Raw genomic sequence first — 14643 nt, 5'->3', positions numbered from 1 at the left:
TTTTCTGAGATGTTGTGACCCAAACCGTACATTATGTTCCAAGGACTGCATGGTCACACTATAACTTTGTATAAAGAGTTTTTGTTACTAGCAGTTTTGTTTTTAATCGCTTCCTAATAGCTTACATAGAGTTTGCATTTTTCACAGTTGCCACACACGCACACACACACAGAGGCAACATTTTCATTGAGCTACCTATCATAACCCAAAGAGTTCTTCTGTGAGAAACCACTGCAAATTCAGACCCTATATGTGAAGTTAGGATCTCTGCCATCTGTATCACTTTACTCTTTCTTTGAACTGCATTTTAACTTGTTTTGGTTCTGTTCGTTTCATATAGTTCAGAGAGATCCTTTCTGAGCTCTTAGTTAGCCAGATTTCTGGGTGACACTACATTATTTGGAGAAACAAAAGCTAAATCACTACTAATTTGTAACTCCAGTTTGTTTATGAACATATTTAAAAGCACTATTCCTAATACAGGTTATTGAGTCACTCCACTAATTGCATCCTTTCACTGTGAATACTGTACATTTATTACTACTCTTTGGTTTCTGTTCTTCAGCCAATTCCTAGTCCATACTGGTGAATTTAGTCAGGAGCCATTGGTGAGAAACCTGGTCAGAAGCTTTCTAAAAATTTAAGTATGCAGTGTATACTGGATCATACTTCTCAACAAGCTTTTTGACACTCCCCAAAGAACCATAACATAGTAGAGAGACAGTACTTAGTAGAAACCATGGTGATTGTTTTTCAACAGGACTTGTTCGTTTATATGCTTGATCATTTTAAATGTTTTCCATCAGTTTATCTGAAACTGGTGTTAATCTGACTACCCTGTAATTTCCTGGCACTCTCTTTAAATATTATAGTTGTATTGACTCCCTTCTATACCTATGAAATGGAAGCTGATTTTTAGTGACAGTGGATGGAATTCAGTTGTGCCCTTCACTTTGCAGAAGAGCTTTTGATCCATTGGACACCTCTGGTAACAGGCTGGGGGTGAGTCAATTTTTGTCAGTTCCTTCTTGCTCCTAGAGTCCCCTCCATCCCCTTGGGGCACCCTTTCATAACAACGTAGAATATGTTGCAGAAGGTTGCATGAGAAAGTGGGAATTGGCAAAATTTGCCTCCCCTTTTCCATTAGTAGGGGCCTCTTATAGTTCCAAGAGCCTTCCACTCATAGAAGGACACAGTTGAAAATATTCTTTTCCAAATGCAACTAAGCAAGTGGCTAAATGTACTATGTATTTGTTCATAATACTCAATATTTGTGGAGAAATCGGCAAATAGGAGCATGTCAAGGTATACAGGGAGTCCAAAGTATGACTGTTTAATAATCCATACTTCCTGGGGAAAATATATTTATTGTTGGTGTGTTTTTCAGTATCTGGCCAAATGGATTTGAGTAGTCACAGCATCAAAATTGCTTTGGATTGATTGCTTATGTTAAATTAATTCTTTTTTACAGAATTCATCTATGAATAAAACAATGTGTGAATTGTGATGGGGGAAAATGTATCAATATTGGAACATTATATTGGGTAAGTATGACTTATAAATTCTGTCTCTTTATAAGGAATTATGGTCAGGTGTAAAAATTAGTGATTGCTTTAGATCACATGTGTGCAGGACTTAAGTGTGATCCACCGTGGGTGACCAAGCTGCCCCCCCATACTGAATTTTGCTATTAAGTGGGAGTGTGCTAAACAGAAGACACTTGGGGATTTCACTTGTCTTCCTCCCCATCGCAATCTAGCTCCAGATACACCCACTGGCATGATGCCTCCAGCTGCCTATAGGAGCAAAAAAATTTACCTCCCTTTTTATAGATCTGTTATTATTTTCTTTGTATATTTTTGCTTTCCTATTTTTAAATTTCTTTTAAAATCTTATTCCATTTCTGCACCACATTTTCCTTTTTCTTGTTAAATTTGGAAGATCTGAATCATGTCTAGCCCATCCTTTCTCAGCCTTGGGTCTCCATGTTGTTGGACTACAGCTTCCATCATCCCTCACAACTGTTCCTGCAAGGGTGATCGGAGCTGTAGTCCAACATTATTTGGGGATCCAAGGTTGAGAACGTCTGGTCTAGGGTCTGGAGAATATGTATTAGGAGTTTAGGGGAGGGGAATTAAAATGAGTAGCCAACAGATGGGCTGCTTTCATTGTAAAAATTGTATAAAGAGAAACAGCCAAGCAAAGTGAATTGTTTGGAAAGAAGAGACACATTATTGTGTAATAGTTTCAGTATGATAGTAAGAAAAATCACTAGCTTTTGGATCTATGTAATTTGATGTTGGTTCTCATAACTTTCAGGAAGTGGTGTGCTGGAAAGGTGGAACTTTAACAAGCAATGCTTTGAAATGATGAAAAGTTCAGAGACAAATTTACTATGGAAAAAGCTGCATGATACTATAGTAATACTAGGAGAAATCCTAGGTGCCTTAAAAAAAAATCTGGTGTTGCCTAGAAATTTGAAATCTAGTTCCAACTCTAAACTGTTCTTTTTTACTTATATTGGCAATGAAATTAAAGTAATGATAAGCATCTGAAAATAGCATCAGAGCATCATAGTACTTCTATGGTGGTGGTGTTTTTCTTCCTCTTTTTCATATTTATTCTTTTTAAACAAGTGTTGATGTCAGTTGTTGATGAGAAATAGGTTATTTAACATTTAAAACTTGGAAACTCATTTCCTTTCTTTTGGAATTATTGGTCTCTGCTCGTTACATTTTGATGACTCATTACTTCACATATCAGAATTCACTTTCCTTTCATCAAATGCCTGCTGCTTAGTTATTCAGCTTGTGGGTATCATTCCAGTGGGATATGGCACTTTATAAACAGCACACTTTCCAGTGACAACAGGATAGAATTAGGGCTGTGAAAAAAAATGTAAGTTGTGCTCTACGTTGTTAGGCATTAAGGATTTATCCAGCTTGCTGTCAAGATACTTCTCTAAATTCACCTCCCTTTCTCCAGAGGGATTTGGGACACTGAGTTTGGCCTGGAGATTGATTTAAAGAGGTGACAAAGAGTATTGTTCAGGGGCTGGAGGTTCCTCATTCCCATTCTGGAGGACTCATCTAGAAGATAGATGTTCTGTAATTAGTATTTTGTTTTGTCTTGATTTAAATTGTTGTTGGCACCTGCCTGTCTTGACAGTGGAGTGCGCCCAGTGGGTGAGGGAGTCAAATCATTGTGTTAGCAGCATCAAAGTGACCTTTCCAGAGCTCAAACCTGGGGAGTGTGTATGGAGGTCCTGGGCTGCCCAGCAGCCTTGCTGATGTGGTCCAAAGCAGAGCAATCCGTTTGGCACCAGCTTGGTTGCAGAAGTTGCTGGAAGGAGAAGTATAAAGCACCAGCCAACCGCCTTAAGGACTCCATTCTGGATATGTGTAGGGTCTATCCTGCAAGGCAGCAGAGGTTTAGGATCAGTTTTCCTTCTCCTAGATGGGCTCCCTTCCCAGGTTGAAGAGCCCCATCTGCCCCTCACTTCCCTCTATAGCACATGCAGAAACTGCCTTCTTGACTGTTGGACCCACTATTGGTCTCATCCTCTCGGCATTTCTTTGCATGTAGGGGAATTAGTGTTTTAAAGTTAGTGTTTTAGATATTCAACTTTTTGGCAGTTTTTGACCCCAAAAGTCACTTGATCCAAGAGTGTTTTTGTAATAATTTTCTTTCACACTTGGTACTGCAGAATTTATGTATGTCCAACAGATTTTGTAATGTGAACATAAAGAATCCTTCTAAAATTATATTTTACAACATCTCAGAGACCTTTTAGGAAAGAGGGGAAAAATTAGTCCACAATAGAAGGCTTTGCACGAAGCGGGATAGAGGAGGACATTGAAATAATATATTACAGTGGTACCTCTGGTTGCGGATGGGATCCGGTTCGGAGCTCCAGTCTGATCCTGAGGTTTCTGCAACTGGAGGGACCACTTCTGCGCATGTGCGTGGGGTAGAGCACTTCTCCACATGTGTGCGTGGTGAAACCCGGAAAAAAATACTTCCGGTTTTGCTTCGTTTGCAACCTGAAGGATACGCAACTGAAGGTGTGCGTATCCAGAGATACCACTGTACTTTGTTGCATCCTATTGATGCTATTACAGTGGTGCCTCGCAAGACGAAATTAATTTGTTCCGCGAGTTTTTTCGTCTAGCGAATTTTTCGTCTTGCGAAGCACGGTGTCGGAAAAGTTTTGGAAAAGCTTCAAAAATCACCAAAAACCTCAAAAAAGGCTACCACACCGCGTTCTATGAGTTGCTCCTCGAAGTCAAGTCGCAACTGTATTAACGGTGTTAAGAAAAAGGAAACAAACTTGCAAGACGTTTTCGTCTTGCGAAGCAAGCCCATAGGGAAATTGCGAAGCAGCTCAAAAACCGCAAAACCCTTTCGTCTAGCGAGTTTTTCGTCTTGCGAGGCATTCGTCTTGCGGGGCACCACTGTATTTAAAGCCTATTCTTGCTAGTTCTTGAAAATGTATTATTGCAACTTAAAGTGAAATAATAGTTCACTGTAGGCATTTTTATATAATGGCTCCATCAGTCTGATGGCTCAATCATTAAACAATTTTAGCAGATTTTTGCAACTTAGTCTTGGGGAGCTTTAGCTGCTCTTGGGATGTGCTATGGTGTGTGGTATGTCTACTTATTTAATGTGTTATTTTGATGTGCACTAATGTTGGAGCTCAGCACATTTCTAGAGATCAGTTTGAATTTCGTGACTTGTGTGTTTTAGACTTTACAAAGATTTATTAATTGGTTGTTCACACCCGTATATTTTTGTTTGTAGATACTGTGTGGTAACATGTAGGTGATACATTTAACAACATGCACACAACTCTGATATTTTGTGAGTTTATTGTTGAACCAATAAACAGTAAACTTCTAATCATATGCTGTATGTAATTTATACATTTACCTGTATACCTTTGTCCTTACATGCTTGATTAATAAACGTTGTTGTTGTTGTTGTTGTTGTTGTTGTTACAGAAGCACTTTAAAAACCAGTAAATGGTGCTGATAGAAGATCTACTGATATTATATTTTCCTGTAACAACTACGAAGGAAAAATACTTTGCGAATGGGATGAATACACAAGCAGTGACTGCCAGCAGCAGCTTGCTGACTCACAGTAACTAGCTGGAGCACTTAACTAGTGATGTGTCCATTTCTACTTTACCCCATTTGAGCTTGCCTGTCTTGAAAGGGGAAAGAAGTTCAAAGTGGAGTACCGTAAACTTGATATGGATAGCAAAAAGAAAGACAAGGACAAACTGGATGATAGAATGGCAAGGCCTAGTGGACGATCAAGTCACAATCCACGAGGCAGCAGCTCTTCAAACTCTGGAGTGTTAATGGTTGGACCTAACTTTAGAGTTGGGAAAAAAATTGGATGTGGCAATTTCGGAGAGCTACGATTAGGTAAGATTCTGCTCATTTAAATGTAGATGCACATGCCTTTGAAACATTCAAGTCTGTATTGTATGTTAACTTTGTTTCATTTCAAAATAATGAGGTCTGTTCATTTAGACTATAGTACAGAATTATGACTGCTGGTAGTTACTATAGATTTTGTCAGCATAGTGTAAAGGCAGTACATTTCTGATACCTTGGGAATGTAATTTTTGGACCCTTGAATGAATCCATGCCATATGCTGTGGTAGGAATATTCATTTGAGTACATAGATTGCAGGTTGGCTCTTTGGGTACAATATCGAATATTGAACTTTGGATCATTGGATCTTCCATCCTCGTTGGTCTTGATTTGTGTTGAATTCCAGGAGTGGAAGTGGCATTCTATCTTTTTTTACATGTTGGCCCTTATTTTCATTGCTATGCATTTTATTTAAAGAATGGGTAGGTTTGGACTTAACAGTATTGGATTAATTCACCATTCATTCATTCATTATTATTATTATTTTAAATAATAAGTTTTTTTAAGCCTTGTGTGAGCATTGGCGCAGTATGCTTCCCACTGCTTTCCTGGCCTGACCGTAGTATTTCTGTTATGGTTTTTTTAAATCACTTTCCCCATTATGTTTGAAAAGGGGAACTGTAGCTCTGAGGTTTCCAATCTGTGGGCTGCGGACCCCTAGTGGGCCATGGAATTAATCACAAGTGCTCTGCAAAAGCCTGTGAAGACTGGGCATAAACTGAGCATCAGGCTCTCATCCAAAAATGGGGAGGAGAGAGAGGGTGGCTGTACTGGCATCTGCCCTGCTGCTGCAGCCATGGCAACTTTTAACACGTAGAGTCCTAGGTCCCTTGCACTGGTGGCTGTGCAGGGCTGGGTAAGGGACTGGGCATTGTTCACACCTCTCTATTTATTTACTCACTCCTTCCTTCTCTCCTCCCTTCTCATTCTGTCTCTCATATGTATTCCCTCCCATTATCTTTCTACCCCTCCTTGCCACTATTGCAGCCACAGTGTCCCCCTCCCACCAGCATTCTTCATTGAAACAGACTGCCCCTGGAGCCTTCCCAGCAGGCCCCTCTGGAGTGTGAGAGTGCATAGCACAAAAGCATCATAGGTGGTTCATGGACACCTATGTGAACCTTACTTTCAATAATCTTGCCTGAGTGTGCTGGCTTACCAGAACCACTTGTGTCTTTAAGACCAGTGACAAGACGGTCTTGAACTTGCTTGCCCTGGCCCAACTTTTGGAACGCAACACTGGAAAGTCTCCCTGCAGGTGCCACCATGGGCTAGCCACCACTTTCCACTGGTGAAAATTCCTCCCATTTTGCAGGTGGTTTTGAGACACTCTCCCCTCCACGATTCAGGTAGGGTTGTGTCTCAGAATCTCCTGCTGAAGAGGATATTTTAACCATTTTAGCAATGCCTGCTGAAAGAAGGAAAGAAACTCTTTTTTAATAGTTCCCCGGCACATGACATCACTGCCCCCTCGGTAGTGGTGCAACCTGTGTCCTTTTGGGAGGCCCTGCTCTTTGGGGCAGTCCACCATGTGGGCCTTTGTGCCTGCAAGGCTGACATCACACCCCTACACGTAGTACATATGGCAGTGTTCCAGTGTTCTCCCACTTCCTGCTTTACCCTGTTGCTACGGAGAGGTACGGTTCAGTGTCTATAATGTGGCACCCTCCAAGATGGTGGACCTGTGGGGCAAGGCCAGAACAATTAGCATACAGGCCCTCATACTTATAAGGTTGGGACCTAGATTACTTTCCTTTGGGACACCCTTCAATTCTAGTTAGTAAAGTGACATTATTACAGTTCCCTGTTTCTCACATAATGGAGAAACTGTTTTAAAGAAATTGCAGAAGCAGCACAGGAGAAGAAGGGGCTTGTAATCCAGTGCCCTTAATTAACTTGTGGTTTATTATGTCAGTATTGTTATGTCTGGACTAGTCAAATAACATGGTGCTAAATATATGTTAATTGCTATATTTCTAAGTTACTAGCTCAAAATTTTAGAAGCAGAATAATCATCACATTGGTTGTTCGAGCTTTTATTATAAATATAAGCACATACAATCAACAAATACTGTCTATGCAAAAAAGAAGGGGAAAAAAGACCAACAAGTATTGTGTACTAATTTCATTTATATAAGCTGTGATCAGTTATCAAACTGGAGCTATGAGGAGACAATACTGATCATATTTGTACCCTTCTGTTTCTTATCAATAACTTTGTGAAAGAAGTGATACTGAAACATTCACAGGCCAAAGGCCACTGTGTGGCTTCCATGCCTCAGTATGGATTTTAAATTTAGGCACATCAAATGTTGAGTGTATATACTTCACTATTGCTATGAAACATTTTATTGAAACAAATTTCATTTTAACGTCAGACTAGCAGGCTTATCCCACTTTTATTTTTTTTAGATGGCTGCCAAATTTGTTTCACATACATCTTTAAATTTATCTACCGTATTTTTCGCACCATAGGACGCACTTTTTCCCTCCTAAAAAGCAAGGGAAAATGTGTGTGCGTCCTATGGAACGAATGCAGGGGGGAGGCAGGCGGGAAAAGCCCCCAAGAGCCGCACACAAGCTCCGTGAGCTCTTGCGGGCTTTTCAACAGGAGGGAGAAGGGACTGACTGGCGGCATCAGTCCCTTCTCCCACCTCCCAGAAAAGCCAGGAGAAGCCGCGATCTCTTTAAAGGGATTGCGCGGCTTCTGCGGGCTTTTGCGAGAGGTGAGGGAATCCTCCCACCTCCCAGAAAAGCCAGGAGAAGCCGTGCAGCCCTTTTAAAGTGCGCGCGGCTTCTGCCGGTTTTGCGGGAGGTGGGAGAATCCCCCCACCTCCCAGGAAAGCCAGGAGAAGCCGTGCAGCCCTTTTAAAGTGCGCGTGGCTTCTGCCGGTTTTGCGGGAGGTGAGGGAATCCCCCCGACCTCCCAGAAAAGCCAGGAGAAGCCGCGATCTCTTTAAAGGGTTTGCATGGCTTCTGCGGGCTTTTGGGAGAGGTGAGGGAATCCCCCCACCTCCCAGTAAAGCCAGAAAAGCCCTGTGCAGCCCCTCCGGCAAGGAGAGGCTGCACGGGGCTATGGATTCTTTAGCCCTGCGCAGTGTCTGCCGGCAAGGAGAGGCTGCACGGGGCTAAAGGGGAAGCCAAAACAGCGAGCGGGATCCATCCCGCCCGCTGCTTTGGCTTGCTCCATAGCTGCGTGCAACCTCTCCGGCAGGGAGAGGTTGTGTGCAGCCTGTACGCTGCTCTTTGGGGCTGCGGGGGGGAAAAAAGATTTTTTTCCTTGAATCCCCCCCCTAAAAACTGGGTGCGCCCTATGGTCCGGTGCGCCCTATGGTGCGAAAAATACGGTATGTCTTACGATTAGAAAAAGGAGTACTTTCTATAAAGTGGTCTTCTGTAATGAAATGAATAAGAGCAAGCCATACTATCTAAGCACATGTGCCAGTGCCATCTGCATTGCAATAGTGCCTAAAAGAACATCTATCTCGGAAGCTGTTCTCATTCTATTCCCAAACTGATTCTCTTTTCACAAAATATAAAATGCAGGCCTCCCAACAAGTCCACAAATTACTAGCATGCTACTTATAAAAGGGGCTGACATCAGAGGGTCACACTTTATGCATAAGAAATAGGCCAAATAAAACTACAGGTTTATTTTTCATGCCAGGTGTAGAGTTCCCTCTTCCACATCCAGCATTGAAGTGCATCCCACAGGATGAGATGAATAGCACATCCCTTGGTTTCTGTACTGAATTTGGTGAAGGGTACTTTTTATATTCCATGTCACATGCAAACACATGCAGGGGGCTACTAGTGAATGGGATAGAGCGTTCCATCTTTCTGTTTGGAAGCCCCTTTGAACTCTACACTGGATGTAGAGGCAGCAAAATACTCTCCTCTAGGCCTAGCATTGAAACAGAAGAGGCTGCTGGAGGGAGGAAAGGACAGAGAGCTTCATCTCTCCTCCTTTAGACCACAACTCATTCCTTCACTTGCATGTTGCCTATGATGTGTTTTGTTTTAGTAAATATTTTTCTTCCTCATGGAAGACTTACAGCACGAACCTATGTATATTATTGAGAAGCAAATTCCACTGTGTTCAGTGGAACTTGCTTCCTAGTAAATGTGTTTAGATTTAGAAACTAAAAGCTTTAGTATATTTTTTTCTTCAGAGTATGATTAATGATAAAGCTAATGAAAGGGCTCTGCTCCAACTCCTTAAGGAGCTCCAGCTCCACATTTCTCATAACCTTTGAGGCTATGATTGAGCAGCTGCTCATGAAGCCAGGAAACAGCTGGCTCACCTATGCTACTTTCTACCATTTCTTAAAGAAGCCATGAGCCAATAAAATATTCTTTTCTGGTTCACAAAATTTCTCCCACTTTAACTGAAAAATATTTTGTTGACACACCAGTTAGCAAAAAAGAAAAACAGATTCATGACATCACATCAATAACATATGGATGTCCCAATCATATCAGTAGTCAGGGTTACATGATTTCTCCCATAGCCGTGCCAGTAGCCCTCAAGGATGAAAGACTCTTGATGGTGGATATAACTATGAGCAAAATATTCACCTGTTACTGACACAAGAATAAGTCCAAGCAGTAGAGGGCCATGCTTACTTTTTGGCAGCTACTATGGTGCAACAAAATTGCATTACCTGAACCCAATATGACTATCTTCTGAGATTATGGTTTATGGGGCAGGTGTCTGGGAGGAAAAATGAGTAACCCTTTTTTGATGATGTCGGCATTCATCTAGCCTCTTGTTTCATGCTAAAGGCTTCATAGTGATTCTAACTTATTGTTATTTATAGATAAAATAGCAAAGTGTTGTTGGTAGTGAAAGGCTTGATTATTATTTTTGTTGTTGTTGTCTTGCCTTTCTATAAACCTCAAATAGCTTTAGGTTTTGACTATATGCTGAAACATCAATTAATGGAACATATAGTTAATAAACTAAATTTTGGAAGGGATGAACTTCAGTAGTTCTATCTAACATTAAAATATATGCTGAACTGGTCACTTATTTAAAATAATTGCCCATCAAAGTTAAGTGCTCCTGTGGATATGTCAATAAGTAGTGTCCCTGGGATTTTTGTTTTTGTACTCATAGATTGCACAATCGGGATGGACTTGTGATTGTAAAGTTGTGGAGTCTACTCTGTGTAACTGGACTAATGTTTCCTGTTTGAGTTGTTTTGTTGTCCTTATACTGTATTGAAACAATACAAATTATTGGGATAAAAAAGTGCTCCTCATTGACTTAGAAATATCCACATTTGTTTCAGTTCTAGAAATATAAAAGTAAATCCAGCAAAAATACAATTTATGATCATTGACAGTCTTGTCCTTTCAAGTTAAGCTACTCATGGAACAGTTAAGTGGCATAAACATTATTGGGAAAAGCAGGCAAAGTCTGTCTTTCTGTTGGAATTTGTAACTTTATGTTAATAAGTAAAGTGCAATGTTTTGATATTTTTACTTTACATTCGTCAGTGGAAAAAAGTAACCCCTCTCCTGTTGTTTAGGTAGAACTCTGCAATCCTTTAGCTACCTTTTGTGATATCTCTATATAATTTTAATTAAAGGCCAGCTAACTTATTAGGGAAAATTGTGTTGATATGAGTTGTAATTAAACACTTTAATCAAGGCTTTACAGTTTAAGAGGGTTATAAGGTCACTAACTTGTTTAGGTTTGCTTATTGTTCATACTGGAATAATTTTCAGAAATTGTTTATGGTTGACTAGACAATTAATAAACATTGCATGCTCAGAATAATCAGTTAAGCTTCTTTAAACTGTATTGTATTTCATTGGTTGCATAGTTCATCATTGTGTGTTAATAAAATGCAGATACGATTATACAGTTACTATGCCTTGGATCCTAAATTGCCCCTTCATTTATGTAAGGCGGGGGGAGGGCAACTTGCAACAGATTCCTGTGCAGCCCCGTAAACCATTCCCAATTCTCATCCAATTTCCAAAATAGATTTTATAGCAGCACTGGTGTGTGCAAGTGGGGAGTGAAAGATCCCCCGTTCTGTGATCTTAGTTTCATTCACTGAATGAAAGCTAGAGTCTAAGCCTGTGTTTAGGTAAGCATTGTGATTTTCTGTGTGGTGTGATTTTCTGTGTGTGTAATTGTTAGTTCCCATCTGTACAAACTAAAAGAGGCTTTACTTCTTAAAGTAACAATTTTCAATGCTGAGAGATAAACAAATAGCTCAAGGAACAAGTGTGTGTCTGAAGCTGTCGGCTGCTGCACATTGGTTTTCTTTAACTAGCTTTATTGTATTTAATACCCAGTGCAGATAGATAGTATACTAATAAAATGTTGATTTTTCATGGTCAATAAGAGTTTGACAGACTTTACATATTGAAGCAAATGGGCAAGTTCCACCAACTTTTTATTTCAATGTAGATGTTTTGCCATCTATATCTATATATACATATTACAGAGGTATGAAATCTGACATTCTTGTTTCTTATCTTTCAAGGAAAAAATTTGTATACAAATGAATATGTGGCAATTAAGCTGGTAAGTTGACATTCATTAATAATTACAAGCTCTTAGATTTTCATTAACTAAATAATGCTTGCTTTCAACAAGTTGTATCCAAAATGAAAGAGTTACAGGCCTTATTCAGAGATCGCACAGTTGCCAGCTACTTCCACTTTTCCAAGAAACAGCAAGTCATTTATTATTCAGTATACCAATGGTTAAAATACTTTTCATCAAACCTTTTTGCTAATATGTATAGTTTAATATTTTCAAGCTACTTGTTACTACTCAGATGACTGGCTCAGCACTGGCTTTGCACTCCAGTGGGCCCAGCATTTTTTCCAAGCAATTTTTGGCAACATGGAACACCAGCACATGCTCATTCCCTCTGCCACAGCCCTACAGAAAATGGCAATTAATTTAACGTCCTGGTGATAAATACTAAAAAAAGAAACTTCTTGCTATTACAAAGCTCATACCTAAACAGATTATCTGGGTAGTTTCTCTCAGTGCTTTGAAAAACATGTGCAACCTTTTAAAATGTGTAATGTTTTACAGTATTATGTTTTTAGATACGCTGGAAGCCACCCACAGTGGCTGGGGCAACCCAGTCAGATGGGCAGGGAATAAATAAATTAATAATAATTGACAATATGGCCTATGCTTCTGCTGACCCTTTCTAGTCAGTCTTGTCATTGGGTCAAGAGTGCCAGCATTTCACTGAAGATCTGTGTTCTGCCCCTTGTAGTATTGTTCCATATTTTCTAAGCTTTTTGGTTGCCTATGATTTGCTCCTGTTAAATACTTTATTTAGTGTTACTGATCTTTATATTTCAGCAGTGTTACTCTACATGGCATTGTATCTAATGCCTTGAGTTTTGGACATGCACATATTTGGGCACCCCCCCCCCATTGTTAATAACCAAAGGGAAAGCACAGACACTTTGATTTATCCCTTGCCATTAGCTGTGTGATAAAATCTGGGGATTTTGGCTGTGAAAGGAAATCATCTCTGTCTCTTCCTCTTCCTCCACCCTTTTACAGAAGTGGTGTCTGGTGAAAAGGTAGACTAGAAAAGATTCAGAAAAGGGGAGGGGAGTGGTCCTCCCTGTTTCAGAGGATCAAGGAAGAGAAAATAAATACTGTGTACATTGACCTAACGTGAGATTTTTATGTTAGGGGGCACTCAAAACAGTTGCTTGCCTTGGAAGAGGGATACTATTGCAGTAGGTGCATGTTTGTGCCCATATGCTTTTCCTGGCTGCTAGTGGCTTGTGTATCTTTGAAACTGAGATTTCTACGCCTGTAATTGCTAAATTAACAGCACCTCCAGACATTGCATATATTTTAATTCTGCCTTTGGCATCCAGTGTTTCTTCCTAATCCCAAAGAAACAGTTTTGAAATGACAGTTCTATATGCAGTATGGAGTACAAATTAAAAGAGGTGTAAATATTGTATTATCAGTATTGCACTGTGATAAACGGATTTAAGAAAGTAAATATTGTCAAAGTCTCTTTTGGTTGAAAGAAAATTGGAAATATATTTCTTCAGATAGCAGTCTCATTAACATTGTTGCGTTGAGAACTTGACTTTAAAAATCTAAAATCTTGGTCTCTTCAGGAGCCAATGAAGTCAAGAGCACCACAGCTGCACTTGGAATACAGATTCTACAAGCAGTTAGGATCTGGTGGTAAGTATAATTTAGCAAGTTGTAGCATAATGTGAAGTACTACAATAATGAGGATATAGATTGGTTAATAAAAGTCCCACAATTTGATATGTTAATATTTGTGCATTTTATCACACACAAGTATATTTAATGTCCTTGGTTTATATTAATAGTCACAGGTACTTGCTACACAGTTCATTGAAGCTACATCTAGCATTAGCCTGATGACAACTTTCCGTTGAAATCGCTCAGATTTCTTTTACTCTGGCTAGCATTCAGCATATGTGTTTACCCTATGGAAATACATTTTTCAGAGGAAAAACATCTGCCAGTGAAAGTTAGCTACCCCGATCCTTGCAAGGCTGCTTTGGAGAAAGTGTTGCTGAGATTTAATTCCAATATAGTATATAACATTCAGTTTGACCTTACGTTAGTAGTATAAAATGTAGCTCAAAGACCAAAGTGCAATACTTTGGTGAGGCAGCTGTGTTCAGAAAATATGCTCTCCATGACCAGAACCGGGTGCAGACTTTACTGGCTGTCTTCCATGTGTGTATTTTATGCCTATCATGGAAATCGGTCCTAGAACAAGGTGCTACACAGTAGCTTATAATAAATTTAGACAGTACTCCTCTTTGGATAACTTCTACCCTGCGTATCATAAGAAAATGCACCGCCCCCATAGGAATGACAGGAACCAAGAAGCCAGAAATGCAGGGAATAGAAAGTGTTTGCCTTGTACATTTGTCGAGTCTGAAGTTCTTAAAAATCCACCTGGAATCCACTGAAATAAAGATGTCAAAACTAGTGTTCTGGGAGCAGTAGGAATTGGTTGTTCACTCATTTCTATTTAGTTATGCCTCACCAAATCTCTTGCCACTTCTTTCAGTACTGTTTAGTCCTCATTGTCCTTAATTATAGTGGTAACCCCTGAGGTAGTAGGTTTGAATAGATTGAAATTATATTGCAAATCCAATACGCTGCTATGATTTATGTAAGAAATAGTATGCCGAAGA

General features: G+C 39.8%; 1 protein-coding gene across 6 annotated transcripts in view; it reads left to right on the top strand.

The window, feature by feature from the left end:
• Window positions 1-1467: 1467 nt before the first annotated feature.
• Window positions 1468-14643, top strand: part of CSNK1G3 (casein kinase 1 gamma 3) — a 43221-nt gene continuing 30045 nt past the window's right edge. For all 6 annotated transcript variants that reach the window (XM_081213788.1, XM_081213787.1, XM_081213786.1 and 3 more), the window contains exons 1-4: window positions 1468-1544; window positions 5004-5435; window positions 11952-11992; window positions 13579-13648. In XM_081213788.1, coding sequence (XP_081069914.1) covers window positions 5258-5435; window positions 11952-11992; window positions 13579-13648 — 289 coding nt within the window. In that variant the 5' untranslated portion in view covers window positions 1468-1544; window positions 5004-5257. The remainder of the gene's footprint in view (window positions 1545-5003; window positions 5436-11951; window positions 11993-13578; window positions 13649-14643) is intronic.

The sequence above is a fragment of the Podarcis bocagei genome (genome assembly GCF_964188305.1).
Source record: "Podarcis bocagei genome assembly, chromosome: 11".
Classification (NCBI taxonomy): domain Eukaryota; kingdom Metazoa; phylum Chordata; class Lepidosauria; order Squamata; family Lacertidae; genus Podarcis; species Podarcis bocagei.
Note: the sequence above shows the minus strand (reverse complement) of the source record. Positions and strands in the feature narration are given on the sequence as shown.